The sequence below is a fragment of the Dama dama genome, chromosome 33 (genome assembly GCF_033118175.1).
Source record: "Dama dama isolate Ldn47 chromosome 33, ASM3311817v1, whole genome shotgun sequence".
Taxonomy (NCBI): domain Eukaryota; kingdom Metazoa; phylum Chordata; class Mammalia; order Artiodactyla; family Cervidae; genus Dama; species Dama dama.
Window position 1 is genome coordinate 62589821 of NC_083713.1, and position 23755 is coordinate 62613575.

The window sequence follows — 23755 nt, forward strand, 5'->3', positions numbered from 1 at the left end:
GATGATATCTTCTTATTTTGGTTTTTGTTAATTATGAATGAGGTTGAGGTTTGTCATATGCCATTCCAGTTGTCTTTAAACCTGTCATGATTTTTTCCTTTTGTGGTCAGGCTACTCTGAATGCCAGGACATCCATTTTGGCAGCAGCAAACCCCATCAGTGGACACTATGACAGATCAAAATCGTTGAAACAGAATATAAATTTGTCAGCTCCTATCATGTCCCGATTTGATCTCTTCTTTATACTTGTGGATGAATGTAATGAGGTAACTACACAAGCTGTCCCTCTGAGCTCCCTTTATTATTTCCAGTTTGAGTAATTGGTTGAGACAAGCCTGGAAGATGTACTCATGAAGAATTGGTGCATGTGTTGGCACTGACCTTTCATATATCTGAGTGGCACAGGATTAGATAGGTTTATTAAGCAACTCAAAATCACTTAAATGATGGTTCTGCTTAATTGTGTTAAGGAATATCAAGTTTGTTGTTTTTGTTATTGCTTTTTAATTCTAAAAAAAAAAAGTTCTTAACCATACCCTTTAAGATTTTTATTAGATTTTTGTTTTTTCATTAAGGTTGAAAAGAATTCAGATACCAAACAACTTTCCTTTTTTTCCGCAAATTATGAGTCATTTGTCTCCCTATATCTTCCTGTCAAATTACTGCATGTGTCACGTTTTTTTCTAATTATGTAGCAGTTTTAAGATTGAATGTAAAACTGGATTTACTTACATTCTAACATGTTAGTATTAGAGTTGAAAGAAAGTGAAAGTCACTCAATCGTGTCCAACTCTTTATGACCCATGGACTATACAGTCCTTGGAATTCTCTAGGCCGCAATATTGGAGTGAGTAGCCTTTCCCTTCTCTAGGGGATCTTCCCAACCCAGGAATTGAACTCAGGTCTCCTGCATTGTAGGCGGATTCTTTATTAGCTGAGCCACAAGGGAAGCCTAGTATTAGAGTTACTTAGACTTAAATGTTTAACAACATTGCACATCTCAGATGTATGCAGAACTGCAAAATGACCTTAGAAGGTAATATTGTACTGTAGTTTTAATTACTGAGCATGGAGAGACTACATTACTTTAGGCAGAATACATAACTCTTGCTTACAGTAAAGTTTTAAATTTATCTAAATAAAATTTGCCTTCCAATAATGTGAATGTCAGAGGGTTTTCATGTTTTATCTTTGGGTTTGGTTCTTTTCCTTCACAAATCTATATAAAATGTTTAACCCAGTCCCCACCCCCCATTGTTGGGCATTGACTGATTTTCATATATTTATATCTCTACATAATTGATTAATTTTTAACTTTTTAATTGGAAATAATTTCAAACTTACAGAAAAGTTGCAGGAAATACAGTAATGCATATAGTACCCATATACCTGTTATTCAGTTCACATAAGTTTTTGCCCTATTTGCTTTACCATTTGCTCTGTATATCTCTACATTTTTTTCTATACCATTTGAGAGTAAATTACGTATTTTTAGTATGATTTTATTCAATGTTAGTAACAGTTTTATGATGATTATCTTCATATATTCACAAGCGGCAGCATGATATAGTGGCTAGGAGGACGTATTCTGAAGCTAACTCTTCAAATCCTTACTCAGTTACTAACTGTGATGTTGGACAAGTTACTTAATTTTTTTAGGCCTCAGTTTACTTATCTGTAAAATGGGATAATGTTATCTACCTAATAAGGTCTTTGTGAGGATTGTATGAATTAATGCTTCTTGACAACACTTAAGGCAATAGAGCCTGGCATTTACTGAGGGCCCTAGAACTCTTACTTCTGTCAGATTAATTAAGTCAGTTTATTTCTTCAGGAATAGTCTTACTTAGAGTAAGGCACAGCTATACATTTAAGCGTTTGATTTTGGATGAAACTGGTATTAAACTTTCCTCAGAAACTTGAACCCATTAATACATCTTATGGTGGCATATTAAAGCTTGAGATTATCATGCTACAAATAATTTCTTAATGCCTGGGATAGTCTGCAGTGGATATTATTATAACTGATCAAAGTGATTTTCTTGTTTGGAATTAGGTTACAGATTATGCTATTGCCAGGCGAATAGTAGACTTGCATTCAAGAATTGAGGATTCCATTGATCGTGTGTATTCCCTTGATGATATCAGGAGGTATCTTCTTTTTGCAAGACAGTTTAAACCCAAGGTAATCTGCCCTTTTGTACTGTATTCAGGCATTTAAACAGATGACTTACTTGGAAATTAACTTAACCAGATTTGAGGATTTTTTATGGTTGGTTGGTTGGCTTGATCTGGGGGTTTGTTTTGGCTTTTTTTTTTTTTTGGATAACAGTTTATTTCTTCAGCGAGACTTGAGAAAAAGGAATGTTTTAAAAGTCTGAAATATTCCTTTTCTTCTACTTACTAGGTGCTAATAAAAAGGTTTTTATGAGTGAAGAGTCTTGAATAACCAAACAAACTAGACTATCCTTTTATTTCGATCATTATTCCTAAGAATCTTAAAACTGTGTATGCTTAAGTCAGTAGTCTACAGATGCTCTTGAATCTTCCTCTGAGGAAAAACTTGGATTCCTCTAGTTCATTGTAATGAACGTAAATAACTATCTTACAGTAACTGATGTAGATCTTTGGATTAAATCTGCACTGGATTCAGGATGCTCACTTGGATGTTTAGTTTGTTTGTTGTTATTATTTTTTAATTTATTTATTTTAATTGGAGGCTAATTACTACAATATTGTAGTGGTTTTTGTCATGCATTGACATGAATCAGTCGTGGGTGTACATGTGTCCCCCATCCTGAACCCCTCTCCCACCAACATTTAAAAAAAAGAAATAAACTCCATAATGCATATGTTGTTTAGCATTTTCCTAAAATAGAATATAGAAAAAACTTTCATTTGATTCTTGTTGAAATGTCTACACTATTTCTGGCTTGACTTTTGGGAGTTATGCTTAGATTTTAATTATCTATCACCTTCACTTGATCATCCATAATATCAAAATTGACTCTCACTGTCCCAAGGAAAGGGTAGGATATCACTTTTGTTTGCAGAAGCGTTTGTTCTCCATGACTAACCTGGTCCCTCTATAACTTTGGCATGCTTCCTTAACACACTTAGTTCCTTGCTCTGAAAAACTGAGTATCCTTTAGTTTGCCTTACTTTGTTGTTATTATTGAACAAATGATAAGGTTTACTGAAATAGCTGCTAAGTATATCCCAAGTGGATACCTGAAATCACAGGTAGTACCACCCTATATATACTGTTTTTTCCTATAAGTTAGCACAGTAAGAGAATATTTGAATTGCCAGCATCACTACTCCTGCGCTTGGGAAGCAGTATTAAGTAAAAAAGTGTTACTTGAACATAAACACTGTGTTACCCTAACAGTTGATCTGACAACTGAGTTTGCTACTAACTGACTAATAAGCAAATGCCATATACACTGTGGATACTCTGGATAAAGGGATGATTCACATCTTGGGTGAGACATTGGACAGCTGCTAAGATTTCATGACACTACTCAGAACAGCACACAATTTAAAACATGAATTGTTTCGGTCTGAAATTTTCTATTCAATATTTTTAGACTACAGTGACCATAGGTAATTGAAACAATAGAATGTGGAGAAGCCACAGAGTGGGGAGGACTATTACATACATATTGAAATACTAATTCTACTGTCTTCCTATTCATAAAATTAGTGCATGAAATTCATAGTCCTCCTTCGTATTAATTTCTTTTGAAAGGTATTTCAGTACTGATTTCTTGTCATTGGTTTCAAAGTCTTGACCCTCTCAGTTCCCCCAGAGTATCTCCATCTGGGAAGCTTTTAACCTTCATGTTTAATGTAGCTTCCATTAAGTAGAAATGCTCTGACTTCATCGATGTTCTGAAACAGATTTCTAAAGAGTCAGAGGACTTCATTGTGGAACAGTATAAACGCCTCCGCCAGAGGGATGGTTCTGGGGTAACTAAGTCTTCATGGAGGATTACAGTGCGACAGCTTGAGAGCATGATCCGTCTCTCTGAAGCAATGGCTCGGATGCACTGCTGTGATGAGGTATCAAATTCACTTTAACATAATGGGAAAGAGAAATTGATATTTGGCTTTATGTGTGTTTTTATCTTTGGTATAGAACATACTAGCATTCACTGCAGATTTCTTTTTATATAACTGTTGAGTTCTCATAGGATACATGACTCCTGACCCTGGGGGCTTTCCCTTAAAGAAGGTTGCTGTCAAGCATTTATTGAATGTAGTAGTTAGATTAATGAGATAATCATGACATAGATTATAGAGTCAAATAGAGGTGAGTTCAAGATTAGTGCCATTTGTTCAAGAAAGATTTAAATCTTACGATGTTTATTTTATTTTTTTTAAACTTTACGATGTTTAATCCTTACCACTTAAACCTTACAGTATGCTAGGCTTCTGGGCATAGGATACAAATGTGATAATGTCGCCTCCAGTCATCTAAGAAGGGAATTTTCCTCCTTAGTTTTGTATAATGTGTGGATATTAAATTGTTCTTTGAGCCTGGGTTTTACAGGTACATGTCAGTGGGTATTTAGGGAGTAAATGGGGAACAGTATGGAAGGATATTCACACCCTTATCTCTGCTTCATGCAAACCAACCCTGCTTTATATAACTTTATATTTTTAAACAGTGTAAGATTTTGTTTGAGGAAAGAATTTGGCTATTTTTCTTAAAATAGTACGATTGAGGTATAATTGACAGGAGAGACTGTACAGCTCTGGCTTTTTACATACACCGTTATGGCCACCCAGCTCAGAATATAGATTTACAACGTCTTAGGAAGTTCACCTACACCCTTCCCCATAAGTAAGCACTGTAGTGACTTCATTCACATTTTTGTCCCATAAATTTCATTTCTCAGGTGTGTGTTTGTTTTTCAAATTCTCTGCTATAGCGCTTTACTGTTTACAAAATACTTTAACACTGTCTTACTTGTTCTTTGAGTCTTCTGACATTTAATGGACATCTTTGTAGGTTAAGAGATGAATAAAAGAGCCACTGTTTTCCATTGCTGAAAATTTGGTGGGAGAAGATATTAGTTTAATTAAATATGTGAAATATGAGAGAGATTATTATGGTAGAGTGTCATGAGCAGAGAGTATAGAGATCAATGAATTCTTTCCTAAGGAAGGTGGAGGGTTTGGGGAGATGCCAACATTTGAACTGGATCACTGAAGGGCATGTGGAATTTTGATATGCAGTTTTAGAGTGAAAGGAGGAAAGTTTAGCAAGAATGTAGTGGAATCTGCAGAGAAAGAATAGGTCATGGTGAAGGGGAATTCTTAAAAACTATGCTAACGTTTGTACCATTTTTTCCATTGTAATGTTTCCTAAAATGGGTGTCATAGAACTGACGAGTCTTGGAGAATTTGTTAGGTTTTTCTTTCCTTTTTTTTTTTTTTTTTTTTTTTGGTTTTTTAGTAGGTAGCAAATTCACATGATATGAAAATAAATATGCATATATACCCAGAAATACATTTCCTGAATAAAATTGAGTGTTTTTGCATATATTTAAAAGCCATTTCTACTTCCTTTTATTTTATGATCGTATTCTTTGTTCATTTTTACTTACTTTATTATAAAGGCCTGCCCTAGTCTAAGATTATTAAAGAGTTCTCTCTGGATTTCCTCGAGCACTTAGATGGTTTCATTGTTTGTATTTAAATCATTCAAACATTTGGTATTTATTCTACTGTAGGAGGTAAGCTATTAATTAGTTGATTCTTTTACAGCTAGTTTCCTAGTTCCAGCACCACTTACTGAACATTCTATCTTTTCCACACTGGTTTGGTATGTTTTTATTTTGTATTAAATTCTTGTGCCTATTAAAGTCTCCTTCTGAATTCTTTTTTTCTATTCCTTTGGTCTTTCAACCTTCTTTTGCATTAGTGCCACAATATTTTACTCAGTGGGGCTTTATATTTTAAACGTACAGCTAGTTCCACCGCACTGGCATTGTTCTTTTTTGGCGGTTGTGAACTTAATGATTGGTTGGCTTAGGTTTTTTGTGTTGTTTTTTTTTAAATTACTGATATTCACTAAGAGGAAAGCATCCTAGGAACTTGTTTGAAAAACCCGGGAATTTCCCCTTCTCTGCCCCTCCTTTGCCCTCCCCGCCGTTGGCTATCTGTTTTACATATAGTAATATGTTTCCTTGTCACTCTTCCATGCATCTCACCCTTTCCTTCCTCCCCTGCCCTCCATCTCCATTATCTCTGTTCTCTATGCCTGTGTCTCCACTGATGCACTGCAGATAACTTTCTCAGTACCATCTTTCTAGCTTCCATATATATGCTTTAGTATAGGAGGTTTATCTTTCTCTTTCTGTATAATAGGCTCTAGGTTCATCCACCTCATTAGAACTGACTCAAATGCATTCCTTTTTATGTCTGAGTAATATTGTGTTGTATGTATGGAATACACAACTTCTTTAAAATCTGGGAACTTTTGAAGAAAGCACTAACCATTCTGTCTCTAGACTGCTGTTCTCACCTACAGATTCTGGACTTGAACTGCAGTACTTCCAGCCTCCAGCCACCTCTGCTCACTTCAGATTGGCCCCTACAATCCTCATTGGCAAGAACCAATTCCTTAATACCTATCCTGTTGCTCCTGTTTCTCCTGAAGTCAGTGCGTTTTGTATACTGACAAACTCCTTGGTTTGTCTGAAGGCAAGGGGAGAGTCTGTCAGCCATCAAGGACTCTGTTCAGTCCTGAAAGGGGTTTTTCCTCCAGTTGCCTGGCTTGTTCCTATACTTGTGCTACTGAATGTATGAAGCTACGTAATTATACCAGCCCCTAGATTTTCTCTGTTGAATATATTGTGTGGTAATGAAATGCATTATACCCTTAAAGCTGTCTATTCATTTATCTTTGTTTAAAAAATCTGAACATAGGGGCAACATATACTTCAGCTCAGTGTTTGATACCCAGTTTTTAGTACTTTTATACTAAAATAAAAATAGTATACCCCCTAAATTATAGATAATTGAGAGCATGTTAAATTTGTTAATAAGAAGAGCTGACATCTCTATGATGATTTTTCCTATCTAAGAAAACATGATAGCAATTAGAATCTAGATTATGCCACTAAAAATTGCAGCTGTTTGAAACAGAAATAGTTATTTTTTTGCTTATGTTTCATGTTCATTTACGTTAGCCAGAGGCTTTCTTCTCCACATTGCTCAGAAATTCAGGCTGATATAAGTCTCTTTGTTGACATACACTTCCATGATTATAGAAGATAGAAGAAAAGGTGAACCAAACACCGCTTCTTAACCTTCTATCTAGAAATGACATGGCACTGCCACTCAAATTTCGTTGGTCAGAGGAATTAACATGGCCATGCCTAAGTTCAAGTGGTTAAAGAAGTGCTTTCCTATCAGAGGGCTAGAATAAGGAAAGCAAACATTTGTGAACAGTTCTGATGATTCATTATCTTTCTACTTAAGTCTTTTGTTGTTTCACTTAATGGCTTTTAAAGTTTTCTTCCTGTGATTTTTGCATGTTTCTTGTTGAATTTATTTCTTGATATTTTGTTTTTTTTCTTGGTATTGAAGGCAGACTTTTTTCCATTTTATATTTTGACTGGTGGTTGCTTGTATATAAACTATTGGTTTCTGTATGCTAGTTTTATACTATATGAAATCTTTAGTTTCTTTTTCAGTCAAGTCTATTGATTTTCCAGATTTTCATTCTTTTTTCAAATGATAAATGGTTCTAGTCTTACTGAAAAAGTAAGCTTAAATCTTTTCCCATAGTCTCTACTAATTTACTTTTGCTTATGCTATTGTAATATAATGTCTAATAATTATGAAATTGGACTTTTTTTTTCCTTGTTCTTAGTTGGCTCTGTGGCTGAAATATGTTTTTATCAATAAGAACTATACATTTATTATTCATATCTTGAATATTGCTGTCAGGAAAATTGTTTTGTTTTTTGCCCAGTGTCTTTTTAGTGTTGTATGTGTGCTTAGTCATTCAGTCGTGTCCAACTCTGCAACCCCATGAACTGTCACCCACCAGGCTCCTCTGTCCACGGGGATTCTCCAGGCAAGAATACTGGAGTGGGTTGCCATGCCCTCCTCCAGGGGATCTTTCCAACCCAGGGATCGAAACCAGGTTCCCCACATTGCAGGTGGTTTCTTTACTGTCTGAGTCACCAGGAAAGCCCTTTAGTGTATATGAGTTAATCATGATTTTTTTTCTCCTGGATCTATTAAAATGAAAATAAATTTACTAATATCAAGGCTTCCTGGAATAAATCCCCCTCTTTTAATGCATTTGGCTTTTGCTTGCTGTTATTTAGAATTTTTAAACAGTACTCACAAAAAACCATGGTTGTTATTTCATTTAAATTTTTTGAAATTTTCCCCATTGTTTCTCTATCCTAGATTTTCACTTGCATTGAAATGATCTGCCCGGGAATTCCCTGGCAGTCCAGTGGTTAGGGTGCTGCTGCACCTCCACTGCAGGGGGCACAGGCTCAGCCCCTGGTCAGGCAACCGAGGTCCTGCATGCTGCGTGATACCGCCATAAATAAAATGAAATAAAAATCTGCTTTTACTGATAAGAATTCTCAAGTAAAACTCTCTTGAGTCTAGTATATAAAATTTCTTGTTTAGATTTTCTCTCTCTCTTAGGTCAGTTTTGGGTGAGCTATATTTTCCTGAAAAAGTATCCATTTCTAAGAGTTTGCAGAGTTTAGTAATATCCAGTTAGAATGTGTTTTTCTGGTTGCTTGTTTCAGTACTACATTGTGATTAGACAATTTCTCATTTAGTTTCTAGGATGCTTTCTTTGTAGCCCAATGTCCATTTTTGTTTGTTTGTTTTCTTTTGGGCTGGTGGGTCTTGTTTCTCTAGTTGCAGCAAGTGGGGGCTACTCTTTGTCATGGTGCACAGGCTTCTCATTGCTGTGGCTTCTCCTGTTGCGGAACACAGGCTCCTTGCACGTGGGCTTCAGTAGTTGCAGCACGCAGTCTTGAGTAGTTGTGGCACGTGGATTTAGTTGCCCTGCAGCATGTGGAATCTTCCCAGACCAGTGATCAAACCCATGTCCCCTGCATTGGCAGGCAAATTCTTGACCACTGGACCACCAGTGAAGTCCCCAATACCAGTTTTCATAAGTGTTTCTTGGGCACTTTGAAGGAAGGCCTAGTTCCTGTTTGTGTGCTTACATGTGTGCTCAGTTGTATTCAACTCGGCGACCTTGTGGATACCAGACGCCGCTGTCCATGGAATTTTCCAGGCAGGAATAACACTCAAGTGGGTTGCCATTTCCTACTCCAGGGGATCTTACATCTGTGAAAGGGGAAGTTAACTTATTATATTATATAAGCCTTCTGTTTTTTTTATGGGGTTTGTGGTCTACCATATCATCTCTAGATTGCAAGTTTAAACTGTCTTATGAATACTTTTTATTTCTCTACCAGTAGTACAGTTTTTTCTCTTTGTATTTATCCTTTTACCTCCTATAGTTTCTGCTTTGCTAATATTGTTGTTCTCTTAAACTAATACATATCTTTTCATTTTGATGTGTACCCTCTTTCTTTGTCTCATTTATGTTTTTTGGCCTGAACTCTACCTTGCTTTCTTTTTCTGATATTCCTTTGCATAACTTTCTATTATTTTTAGGCATTTCTGAGTAAGGTAAGTGTGTATACACACGTACACAGCACAGAATTAGGTTTTATTTTGTGATCCAAACAAATATTATTTTAATGTATGTTAAACCCATTTACATTTATTTGTATGAGAGAGAGGATTTTTTGTTTTTCTTTTTATAGTTGAAATGATTTTTCATTATGTGGTAACTTTGCTTTTGCTTTAATGTGCAGTTCTGAGATTCAGAAAGCTTGCATTTTATTTTAGTGGTTACTTTTGTTACTATAATTTTATATTATACCCTCCATTCCCTATTGGTTCCCTACCAGGAAGAGTGTTAAAACTAGCATATATCATCTTCCTTTTTCTTCCCTTCCCTCTCAACAGCATGATTTTAGTAAATAATATTTTACAGCTTTCCTTTGCACAGTCAAATGTAGTTATCCATCACTTGATTTATCATCTTTTGACTTTGATTTGTTACGGGTGGGAGGCAATCAGCAAATTCACTTTGGGTCTCCCTCTACCCCTCTGTCTTCAGGTCATACCATATACATTATATTCTGTCACTCTTAATTCCCACGCTTGTTTTTTTTAAGTCATAGTTTTTTAGATAAATATGTGTGTAGCTCATTGAAGATAAATTTGTTATGATTTCCTAATTTATCTCTTGGCTGATTAAAATTTGGTCCTTTTTCAAGGGTTTGGTGAAAGAGATGAGTTCATGGGAATAATTTTCCCTGAGTGTTATGTGCAACAGGGTTATTTGTAGTCTTTACCCGAGTGATAGATTGGCTTGATCTACAACTATGGCCCATAGTTTCTTTTCCAATGAATTTTTCTACTGTATCCTGACATTAATTGTTCTTTTGGGGAAATCTGAGGCCAGCCCCTGATTATTAATTTCTCCCCCATAAGTAACTGGATATTTTTCTCTTCCTATACTATTCTTTATTTTTATAGACCAGTAAGTTTTTTTTTTTTTTTTTGACTGCTAGATGTAAGATTTTTTTTTTTTTAATTTTTTTTTTTCCAATTATTTTTATTAGTTGGAGGCTAATTACTTTGCAACATTGCAGTCGGTTTTGTCATACATTGACATGAATCAGCCATGGAGTTACATGTATTCCCCATCCCGATCCCCCCTTCCACCTCCCTCTCTACCCAATTCCCCTGGGTCCTCCCAGTGCACCTGGCCCGAGCACCTGTCTCATGCATCCCACCTGGGCCGTTGGTCTGTTTCACCATAGATAATATACATGCTGTTCTCTCCAAACATCCCACCCTCACCTTCTCCCACAGAGTCCAAAAGTCTGTTCTGTATATCTGTGTCTCTTTTTCTGTTTTGCATATAGGGTTATCATTACCATCTTTCTAGATTCCATATATATGTGTTAGTATGCTGTAATGATCTTTATCTTTCTGGCTTACTTCACTCTGTATAATGGGCTCCAGTTTCATCCATCTCATTAGGACTGATTCAAATGAATTCTTTTTAACGGCTGAGTAATACTCCATGGTGTATATGTACCACAGCTTCCTTATCCACTCGTCTGCTGATGGGCATCTAGGTTGCTTCCATGTCCTGGCTATTATAAACAGTGCTACGATGAACATTGGGGTGCATGTGTCTCTTTCAGATCTGGTTTCCTCAGTGTGTATGCCCAGAAGTGGGATTGCTGGGTCATATGGCAGTTCTATTTCCAGTTTTTTAAGAAATCTTCACACTGTTTTCCATAGTGGCTGTACTAGTTTGCATTCCCACCAACAGTGTAAGAGGGTTCCCTTTTCTCCACACCCTCTCCAGCATTTATTGCTTGTAGACTTTTGGATAGCAGCCATCCTGACTGGCGTGTAATGGTACCTCATTGTGGTTTTGATTTGCATTTCTCTAATAATGAGTGATGTTGAGCATCTTTTCATGTGTTTGTTAGCCATCTGTATGTCTTCTTTGGAGAAATGTCTGTTTAGTTCTTTGGCCCATTTTTTGATTGGGTCATTTATTTTTCTGGAATTGAGCTTCAGGAGTTTCTTGTATATTTTTGAGATTAATCCGTTGTCTGTTTCTTCATTTGCTGCTATTTTCTCCCAATCTGAGGGCTGTCTTTTCACCTTACTTATAGTTTCCTTTGTAGTGCAAAAGCTTTTAAGTTTCATTAGGTCCCATTTGTTTATTTTTGCTTTTATTTCCAATATTCTGGGAGGTGGGTCATAGAGGATCCTGCTGTGATTCATATCAGAGAGTGTTTTGCCTATGTTCTCCTCTAGGAGTTTTATAGTTTCTGGTCTTACATTTAGATCTTTAATCCATTTTGAGTTTATTTTTGTGTATGGTGTTAGAAAGTGTTCTAGTTTCATTCTTTTACAAGTGGTTGACCAGTTTTCCCAGCACCACTTGTTGAAGAGGTTGTCTTTTTTCCATTGTATATCCTTGCCTCCTTTGTCAAAGATAAGGTGTCCATAGGTTCGTGGATTTATCTCTGGGCTTTCTATTCTGTTCCATTGATCTATATTTCTGTCTTTGTGCCAGTACCATACTGTCTTGATGACTGTGGCTTTGTAGTAGAGTCTGAAGTCAGGCAGGTTGATTCCTCCAGTTCCATTCTTCTTTCTCAAGATTACTTTGGCTATTCGAGGTTTTTTGTATTTCCATACAAGTTGTGAGATTATTTGGTCTAGTTCTGTGAAAAATACCGTTGGTAGCTTGATAGGGATTGCATTGAATCTATAGATTGCTTTGGGTAGAATAGCCATTTTGACAATATTGATTCTTCCAATCCATGAACATGGTATGTTTCTCCATCTGTTTGTGTCCTCTTTGATTTCTTTCATCAGTGTTTTATAGTTTTCTATGTATAGGTCTTTTGTTTCTTTAGGTAGATATACTCCTAAGTATTTTATTCTTTTTGTTGCAATGGTGAATGGTATTGTTTCCTTAATTTCTCTGCTTTTTCATTGTTAGTGTATAGGAATGCAAGGGGTTTCTGTGTGTTAATTTTATATCCTGCAACTTTACTATATTCATTGATTAGCTCTAGTAATTTTCTGGTAGAGTCTTTAGGATTTTCTATGTAGAGGATCATGTCATCTGCAAACAGTGAGAGTTTCACTTCTTTTCCTATCTGGATTCCTTTTACTTCTTTTTCTGCTCTGATTGCTGTGGCCAAAACTTCCAACACTATGTTGAATAGTAGTGGTGAGAGTGGGCACCCTTGTCTTGTTCCTGATTTCAGGGGAAATGCTTTCAATTTTTCACCATTGAGGGTGATGCTTGCTGTGGGTTTGTCATATATGGCTTTTATTATGTTGAGGTATGTTCCTTCTATTCCTGCTTTCTGGAGAGTTTTAATCATAAATGAGTGTTGAATTTTGTCAAAGGCTTTCTCTGCATCTATTGAGATAATCATATGGTTTTTATCTTTCAATTTGTTAATGTGGTGTATTACGTTGATTGATTTGCAGATATTAAAGAATCCTTGCATTCCTGGGATAAAGCCCACTTGGTCATGGTGTATGATTTTTTTAATATGTTGTTGGATTCTGTTGGCTAGAATTTTGTTAAGGATTTTTGCATCTATGTTCATCAGTGATATTGGCCTGTGGTTTTCTTTTTTTGTGGCATCTTTGTCTGGTTTTGGAATTAGGGTGATGGTGGCCTCATAGAATGAGTTTGGAAGTTTACCTTCTGCAATTTTCTGGCAGAGTTTGAGTAAGATAGGTGTTAGCTCTTCTTTAAATTTTTGGTAGAGTTCAGCTGTGAAGCCATCTGGTCCTGGGCTTTTGTTTGCTGGAAGATTTCTGATTACGGTTTTGATTTCCTTGCTTGTGATGGCTCTGTTAAGATCTTCTATTTCTTCCTGGTTCAGTTTTGGAAAGTTATACTTTTCTAAGAATTTGTCCATTTCTTCCAAGTTTAGACCAGTAAGTTTACTAGGATATGTCTTGATATTGACTGCTCTAAAATGACTTAAAAGTTTCCTTGCAGGCAGTGTATTTAAAAAAACAAAAAAGTGCTCTGCTGGATTTATCTGTTGTTATGGGGCTCAGCTAGTTAGGAAGGGAGTATATTTAGAGAGACTGTTGGTTATTTATACAAGGACTTAAAGCAATGTCCCCTGCCCCCAAAATAGACTTGTAATTTTTCTTCTAAGTAAACTTTTTTGTTGAGACAAAACATAAGTACAGAGAGTGCACAAATCACAAGTGTACAGTTCAGTTAGCTTTCAGTGAAAACCTGTGTGATCCACACCCAGATCAGGAAGTCAAACATTCCTTACTAGCATTGCCAAGAGCTACCCTTTGAGCTTTTTGTTTACAGTCACTGCTACCCTCTTCTCAGGATAACCTTTTTCTTTTCTTTATTGCTGTATAGTACTCCAACCATACTTTTCCTGATAGATAAGTTGTTTTCAGTCTTTTTTCCCCCTGCCAGTTGTGGTTAAAAACACATAACTGTCAGTAAGTGTGTTAGTGATTGGCTTATCCTTCTATTAAAACGGACATTTGGGTAGTCTCCAGTTTGGGTTCTTATGAGATGTATGTCTTTTAGTCTGATGTATATATGTGTACATTTCCATTCAGTGTATACCTGCAAGTGGAGGTACTGAATTACTGGGTCACAGATTGTATGCATACACAGTTTAGTAAAGACTGGAAAATGGTTTCCCACATGGTTGTAATGGTTTATATTCCCAAGAGCAGTGAATGAAAGCAGTGTACATCCTCAACACTCAATATTACTGGTCCTTTTAGCCATTCTGGTAAATTTATGGTTTGCCATAAATATCTCATATTTTTATGTCATGTGAGAGGGAGAGTGTGAGAAAACAAAAATGCCACTGAAATTTCATACAGAGAAAATCTGTTTGGTGTATCAAAAAGACTGGCTTACTGGTTTACCTCATCATCTTGATTGGTTTAGGTTCAGCCTAAACATGTGAAGGAAGCTTTCAGATTACTGAATAAATCAATCATCCGTGTGGAAACACCTGATGTCAATCTCGATCAAGAAGATGATGCCCAGATGGAGGTTGATGAGGGCCCAGATGGCATCAATGGTGAGGTGTCTGTTCATGACTGTTCTAGAGTTAGGGGCCAAAATGTTCTCTGAGATATCGTGATAAAAGTGCACTTACTGATGGTTATGAAGTCTGTGTAGCAAAAAGGGGGAAAATAGATAATGAATTTTATTTACTATTTATAAGTTAAAATATAATCAAACAGTTGATATAAAATATATATGCTTGAAAGACTTGAGAGAAAGTACACCAAAATGGAGATAGTGGACTTAATATTGCAAATGCAATTTTAGATCATGAAATCTTTTTTATCTCCCATTCTTCCCATTTCTTCCAAATGGGTTTTTATCTTAACTAGTAGCATTTATAAAATTGCTTCTAACTTATTTGTGCAGTTACTGAATACTGGGTACAATTATATGGTTGTTTTAAAATAAGTATTAAAATATAAATAGTGTATTTATAAAAGCCGCTGGTAGGGGATATTGGCACAGGAAGAAGATTCAAACAGCTAATATTTCACTTAGGTCATGCTGATAGCCCTGCTCCTGTGAGTGGAATTAACGGCCACAGTGAAGACATGAACCAAGATTCTGTTCCAAAAGCCTCCTTAAGGCTGGGCTTCTCCGAATACTGCCGAATCTCTAACCTTATTGTGCTTCACCTCAGAAAGATGGAAGAAGGTGAGGCCACACCTAGTGCTGCTCTTATGCTGAGTCATTTACATAAGCTGTATTCACATAAACTGCTTATGGTTTGCTAAAGATTGTGTTGTTTTGTCAGAAGAGATGATAATTTGTTAAGCTCACTTTGGCAAACAAAATCTATGAGGGAATGTCAGCATATCTACCAACCTGGGTGTTTTCCCTACAAGTTCATTGTCAGAGTTTTATGACTCACTTTTATTAATGTCCTTGGCATATTTAATATTTGTTAAGCCAAATTTGGGATCTGATAATATATAAAGAAGCACTTAAGAGATTTTTTACAGATGTAAAATTTTCCTTCTTTACAATGGCTTTGTTTAAAATGGATGGAATCCTTCATTCCAATTTATGCTTTCAGTTGCTGTTGACCGACATTGTCTGGGTGGCGAAGCATAAGAAGGTGAAGGAAACACCTGCATACTTTGAAATCATAATAGCTTTAAGAAACTTGTTTCTTATCATCTCTATTTTTTTTAATTTTTATTTTCAGGATAAAGTAAGGATACTTTAATTGAAGTAATATAGCAGGTTATTTCAGGCTTATGCTGGAACATTGCAAACCTTATTTTAGCAGATATATTTTCTGACAAATAGGTTACTTAATCTATACATTATTTTGTTGTGTATACAAACTCCAGGAATTGGCAAAACAGTTTGCTACCAAGATAATTTAATCCTTTTTAAATTTATTTTTTGGTTTCAGAAGAGGATGAGTCGGCATTAAAGAGGAGTGAACTTGTTAACTGGTACTTGAAGGAAATTGAATCAGAAATAGATTCTGAAGAGGAACTGATAAATAAAAAGAGAATCATTGAAAAAGTCATTTATCGACTCACCCACTATGTACGTATATAATTAAGTTTGCTGGGGTATTACTGAGGGAAGGTTTTCATGTTTCATATCTTTGTAGGTTCCTTAGATGTTCATTTATTTTGAATCATGAGGGTCTAGTCAGAATTAAAAATTGTGTAAAATAAGAGAGAATAATTAATTGACTTATTTCTTCTGCCAAAATAAGCAGAATTTATATTAAAGCTGGGAAAGTGAATTTAGGGTCTTAACTATTTGAGTGTTTTTAACCTTTGTTTTTTTACTCTCTCTACCATAAACCTTGAAAGCAGCCTGACCACTATCATCTAAATTCTGCATTTTATCCTTCCTCCTGTTCTTATCTCCCCCCGTTACCCAGCTTATAGTCTGTCCCATACATTTTTTCTTATACTTTCCAATTCATTCATTCTTTTTGTAATACTTGCTTGGCAAAAACTTCATCTAGTTTGGTTAAAACTAGTTTGTTTACTGTACCTATATCTAAGAAGTTAAAAGTATCTGGAGAAAAGCATACAATCATGTCCTTACTCTTACTTTACATTAATGACCACAAATCTCAAATGGACAGTTCTTAACTTCTGTCTTACCTACTTCACAGTAGCACTGACCTCACAGTAGCACTTCCCACTGCCATTGCTTTTCCCTCATCTGTTCACTCTCCCGCTCTCTTGAAGGACCGTCACATACACGCCGTCTCACTGCTCCAGTCAGTTGGCTATTTTCAGTATTCGGCTTGTCAGCAGCATCTGTCAGGTTGATCACTCCTAGAAGTACTTTGTTTGCTTGGCTTCTGAGTCACCATATTCTCCTGGATCTTCTCACTGTTATTTCCTCCTCTTCTCTCTCTCTTTTTTTTAAATTTTGAGCTGTGTGATTGTGTTTTGTTTTATTTTTTGGCCACATAACATGGCATGTGGGATCTTAGTTCCCCAGTCAGGGATTGAACCTGTGCCCCCTGCATTGTAAACACTGAGTCTAAACCACTGGACCACCAGGGAAGTCCCTCCTCCTTTTTTCTTTTCCTGACTCTTTCTCTTGTCACTTTTTAAATGAAGTACTATACGTAGTCCTCAAACCTCTTTTTCTGTTTACATTCATTGCCTAAGTGAACTCATTTGGTTCCATGAATTGAGAACCATTTGTGATGACTCCCATATTTATATCTCCAGCTCTCACCTGTCCTGTAAATTCCTAATGTGTATAGCTAGCTGCTTACTCGCAAATTAATAGGCATCTCACACTCTGTGTTCAAAACAGTTACTTCCCTGTAGTGTTCCACTTACTCAGTTGCTGTAGGCCAGACATCTTAGAATTAACTTTGATTCCTTTCCCCTCACAACTTACTTTATCAGCAAATCTCATGAGCCCTGCCTTCATTATTCTCTGTTCTCTTCACCACCATCACAGCTACCCAAGCCACCATGCCTGGACTTCCACAGATGCCTCCTAACTGTCCACCCTTGAGGTGGCTCTCTGCCCAGCAGCAGACAGATCTTTTAACAAATAAAATTGGTTTATTGCCCTGCCTTCCTTCCCTCATGTTTAGAATAAGATCAGTCTCTGTACCAGGGTCTGCAGAACCCTACACAAGCAGGCCCCTACCCACCTCACTGACTTCCTTTCGTAGCCTCTTCCCTTTCCTATTCTGCACAGTGACACTGGCCTTGTCACTGTTCTTAGACACACCAAGTATGAAGGCTCTACACTTGCCCTTTGTTTCTTTTCCCGTATTCTCTCCTCCATTCTAATGTCTGCTCAAATGCTGCCTTCTCAGAGTAGTTCTCTTGCCTCGTCTGTCAAGATAGCAGCCTCCTCCTTGCCGTCACCCCTACCCTGCTTGTTTCTTCTCAGTGTTTATGACTGCCTGGGCGTACAGTCTTTGTTTAAGTGTTTAATAATGTGCAGCCACCATGAGGGCAGGGACTTCATGTTGTTAATCCCCTGTATCTGCAGTGGTGCCTAGCTCAGAGAGGGTTCAGATACTTGTTAAATGATTGAATTTTTCTGTTCAAATGGGAGAAATTGCATCTAACTTCACAGTGCTCACTTTGTAAATATTATAGTTGGCACACATCAGAGTTTATCATTTGATGAACTATTTCCCTGTAGAACTAGGTGAGTCTGTGACTACAGGTGGGGGGATTTGAAAAACTATTCCATTCAAAATTTAATGAATAATATGTGTAAAAATAGAGCTGAAGTGGGGTGGTGGTGCTCAGAGTTGTCTGCCTAGTGGTGGACAATGTTTGCATCGGGCCAGCCCTGTCCTTCCTAGTAACCCTGGAATCAGTGTTAAGGTAAAATAATTCATGCAAAAAACTCACACTAGGACACATTGTGAAACTAACTGATCAAAATTGGGCTACGTTTTTAAGTTTGATGCACCTCCTGAGCCAACTTGGTACAAAAGACTAAGGAACTTGTACTGTGCTGGTCAAGTGTGCTTTCTCTGAAGATGTGCTAGTACATGGAGTACTTGCAAGTGTCTGATCCGTCTTAGTGGTATTAGTGCTCATACTGTTGGACTTTTCCACTTGAGGATCAAATCGCTATTTCCTGAGTTCCTCTGTATGGGCCTTAGGTAGGAGTCCTCCTTGTTTGTGGGCATACTACACTGATTTATAATATCATGGCTTCAAATCTGTCATCAAGTTTATTAAGCCACATGGCATGTTCTACTTTTTTTTTAAACTAGATAATAGATCAAAGTGACAATTTTTATGTTAATTATCTTTAGATTCTACTTCTAACTGAATTAGGAAAATGGGTGATATATGAAAGAGTTCAGTGGCCGATAATTAAAAATTAACATAATATTAAGTATTAAACACTTTGAATGATAAGTAGAATGATAAACATTTATCAGGATTTATACAATTGCATGACCATAAAATTTTGAAGTTATTTTTAAGTACATGATGTGATATGCTAGGGAACCTGGTTAAAATCATAATGTTGATCTTGCTGATATATTTCTTAATTTTTCAAAGAAAGGTTATGATATGAAAAGGTCTGTATCATAATGGGATGGTAATTTAGCAGAAATTTGATATGGTTTTAAGACCAATATCCTTTTTCTAAGAGAGAATCCTTTTTCTGAAAGAGTTTCTGGGGGAAAATGAAAGAAAATGTTAGTAGCAGACATTTAGGAGGGTCGGGTCCTGTGTATCTTATCATTCTTATAATACTGCTAAAGAACTGAGGACAACCATTTGTATTTCATAGGATCATGTTCTAATTGAGCTCACCCAAGCTGGATTGAAAGGCTCCACAGAAGGAAGTGAGAGCTATGAAGAAGATCCCTACTTAGTTGTTAACCCTAACTACTTGCTTGAAGATTGAGCTATTGAAAGAAACTGGAGAAACTATGGCCCTCCACCTTGGGCCTGGAGTCTGGATGGAGTTCTGCTAGCCAGAGAAATGCTTCTGAGAGTGATGATTCAGGAAGATTTACTTTGAGGAATAAGAACTGAGTTGATTGTCCTATCCTATATTGTCACATTCCTTTTATACCAACACAGGTTTTATCCCTTTGTTTAGTGTACTTCTTGTCTAAAAAGAGTTGGATTGCAATAATGTGTTGTTTCTATAACTAAGACCTTGTGTTTTCATGTGTAGAAAAAGTTCCACTGCTTATATGTTATGTGATACCTTATTCGAGAAATAACTTTTTTCAAGTGTCAATTACTGCTTTTTTTCACCAGAAAAAACTTTTTCAGCAGTTGTCTATTGGATTTATTTCTAGTCTACTCAAATTATTGCTTCCATTTATTCATGAATATAGCAAAGGGATGGAAATATGACATAGTAAACATTTAAGCATAACTCCCTGTGAGGAGAGTCCTTATTAGAATTTGTTAGTATGAAAGCTAAGAGGCCTTGGAGATGACTTTTAAAAGTTAAATCAAGTTCTATTTGTTTTTTTAAGAGAGTTTATGAAAATAAAAAGTTTATTATACTTTTCCACTACTCTTTAATAGCTTAAAATTTCTATGTTCTAAGAGTTAAGATCTCAGAATTACTTTCTGACTGCTTTTTTAAGGGAACTTTATCAGTTTCTATACTATAACCATCGTTAAATATTTTTAAGTAAGAGAATTATTGCTGTTTACGATACTAACAGTCTCTGAAGCTTTAGCTTTGATCAGTATGTTCATGATGTACCTGTTCCTATTGTTGCAGCTTTGACAACAGATGGGAAATGTCATTTTTCTATATATACAACCACCCTTAAATTTTACAGCAGTTTTCTAGGGAAAAAATTACTGCAGTTTATGATACTAACAGTCTCTGAGGCTTAGCTTTGATCATAGGTTCATGGTGTAGAAGGTACTGTTGTTGCAGCTTTTGACAACAGATGGTATTCTGGGGTCTGTGGGGCTAGTCGGGGAATGTTTATATATGTTACTAAAGTTCACTAATAGAAACTTCACTCACCACTAAAGGTAAGGGAGATTGGAAACAGAGAAGTTGCACAGTTAGCAGATAAAGGGTATAAACTTGTGTGAAAACTAAGTTACTAATTAATGGGGGTAGGCAAGCCTTTTGAGACAAGGAAACTTCAGTGTACAGGATCTCAGAATTATTGTTGAGATAGGAGCTGCTGGAGTAAGGCATGGACTAAGGCAGAAGGTTCCAGAAATAGGTGATAGGAAGAACAACTAGTAAAAACTCATAAAACAGCAAGAAAGAGTTCCTTCCCTGCACTAGTTCCCAACTTGATAAAGAAGATGGGGTAAGGAATTTCTGAATAGAGAAACAGCTGACAGTAATTTGAACTTCAATTTGATTAGAGGAAAGTGTGAAGCCCAGGAAAGATGAGTTCCTTAATGGTGAATCTGTCTTCTCCCCCAGTTTTGCTATTAGTGAAAGTGGGGACTCGAAAGCAAAGTGAGACCATTAATACAACTAAAAAAGTTTTTATACATCTGAGTAAGTGTGCTTACATTTTCACACACCCCCTCTATCTACATGTTACTTATCAGAGAAATGAAGTGGCTAATGGATGATGGAGTATGTATAAGATCTTTATGAAGAAAATTAGACAAGTATTTAGTTAAGTGGATAGATGTAAATTGTTTCTGAAAAGGACATCTTGAATATTGTAAATTGTCAACCATAAATTTAATGTTTTCAACCAAATCCCAACAGATGTCCATCAGAAAGGAGATGACTACATAAATTATGATAACAGCCATGCTCTCTGCATTATACAAACTAAAATGAGGGAAATGAAGATGTTTGAAATGGAAATATCTCTAGGATATATGGAAGATATGTGCAAATAAAGCCATGGAACAACTGAATATATGACGCAAATATTAACAGACCTAAGGGAAATAGCAAAACAATAATAGTAGACTTAAGTATCCCACTTTCATCAAAGGACATTACCAGCGAGGAAGCATAGACTTCAAGTAATATGTTTAGACCAGATGGGCTTAACAGGCACAGAACATTCTGTGCAAAAGCAACAGAATACAGATTCTTAAGCACAAATGGAACATTTTTCAGGATAGATCATATGTTAGGCCACAAAGCAAGTCTTACTAAGTTAAAGATGATGAAATGGGCATCTTTTCTGACTATAATGATATAAAACAAAACTACAGGCAGAAATCTGAAGTTTTCACAAATATGTAGGAATCACACAACATCCTACATAACAACCAATGGGTCAAAGAAATCAAAAGAAATTTAAAAATGAAACATGAAAATGGAGAAATGACATAGCAAAGCTTAATGGGAGGCAGCAAAAGCAATCCCACAGGGATAAATGCCTTTATCAAGAAGCAAATATCTCAGCCTAACTTTATATCCTGGGTGGGGTGGGGAATAGAGCCCTAAGTGTTGGTAGGAAAGAGCAGTAAAACTAAGCTTTTTTTTTTTTTTTTTTTTCTTTCTAAGGTAAAATTGACAAAACTTTAGCTAGACTCACAAAAAGAAGAAAACAAATGAGAGATAATTATACCACAGAATATACATAAAGAATCATAAGATGTTGATATTCACCAGCAAATTGGACAACTTAGTAGATAAACTGCTAGAAAAATGCTGTCAATCATGACAAAAATGGAAAATCTAATAAGTCTGGTTAGTAGTGCGATTGAATAAAAAATCAGAAACCTCCCAACAAAGCCCAGGACCACATGGCTTCACTGATGACTTCTACCAAACATTTGAAGATAAATTAATAGCAGTCCTTATCAAATATTTTTCAAAAATGGAAGAGGAGGTACTACTTCCAAACACATTTCATGAAGCCAGCATTACCCTGGTACTAAAATGAGACAAGGACACCTAAAGAAGAGAAAATTACAAGCCAATATCCCTTCATGTTGTTAACAAAACAAATGCAAAAATCCTCAACAAAACTAGCAAAGTTAATTCAATAATATGTTAAAATGATCAAGTGAGATTATTCCAGGTATGCAAGGGAGATTCAACATCTGCAAATCAAGCAATGAATTATACAGCTTAACTAAATGGATAAAAATACTTGTTATCCCCATAGATAAGGAAAAAAGGCATTTGATAAAATTTAACATCAAATTATGATTTTAAAAAAACTGATATCAAAGTGAGTATAGAGGGAAAGTATCTCAACATAATAAAGACTAAATGGCAAGTCCACAGCTAGTCATACTCTTGGGGATGAGACAAGAATGCCCACACTCAATATTTTTATTCAATAAAAATGGAATCCTAGCCAGAACTAGGAAAGGAAGGCATCCAAAGTAAAATTGTCACTATTTGCAGATGATATGATGTTGCATATAGAAAACCCTAAAGACACCACCAAAAAAAAAAAGGGGGGGGGGGCGGTGTTACTTACTGATGGTCAAGTGGTTAGGAATCTGCCTGGCAATGCAGGAGATACAGGATCAATTCCTGATCAGAAAACTAAAATCCCACATGCCGCAACTACTGAAGCCCACGTGCTCTGAAGCCTGCGTGCCACAAGTAGAAAGTCAGTGTACCAGAACAAGAGCTCTGCAAGATACAGTGAAGATCCCGCTTGCTACAACCAAGACCTGATACAGCCAAGTATTTATTTTTTTAATGTATCAGAAAAAGGAGATAATCCCGTTTACAGTTGTATAGTAAAAAAATACCTCAGCTCAGTCGCTCAGTCATGTCCAACTCTTGCTGACCCCATAAATCGCAGCACGCCAGGCCTCCCTGTCCATCACCACCTCCCGGAGTTTACTCAAACCCATGTCCATCGAGTTGGTGATGCCATCCAACCATCTCATCTGTCATCCCCTTCTCCTCCTGCCTCCAGTCCCTCCCAGCATCAGGGTCTTTTCCAATGAGTCAACTCTTTGCATGAGGTGGCCAAAGTATTGGAGTTTCAGCTTCAGCATCAGTCCTTCTAATGAACACCCGGGACTGATCTCCTTGAATAAATTTAGCCAAGGAGATAAAAAAAAAAAAAAACCTGTATACTGAAAACTACAAGACAGTGGTGAGAGAAATTGAAAAAGATAATGATAAACAGGAAGATACTCCATGCATACAGATTAGAAGAATTGATATTGTTAACATGCC

General features: G+C 36.3%; 1 protein-coding gene across 1 annotated transcript in view; it reads left to right on the plus strand.

The window, feature by feature from the left end:
* The window catches only part of MCM6 (minichromosome maintenance complex component 6), a 37665-nt gene extending 17492 nt beyond the window's left edge, over nt 1–20173 (plus strand). Inside the window, exons 11-17 of the mRNA XM_061135697.1 lie at nt 111–266; nt 2057–2185; nt 3904–4065; nt 14570–14705; nt 15194–15349; nt 16077–16216; nt 19430–20173. Of these exons, the coding sequence (XP_060991680.1) occupies nt 111–266; nt 2057–2185; nt 3904–4065; nt 14570–14705; nt 15194–15349; nt 16077–16216; nt 19430–19546 (996 nt within the window). The 3' untranslated portion in view covers nt 19547–20173. The remainder of the gene's footprint in view (nt 1–110; nt 267–2056; nt 2186–3903; nt 4066–14569; nt 14706–15193; nt 15350–16076; nt 16217–19429) is intronic.
* Nucleotides 20174–23755: the final 3582 nt, after the last annotated feature.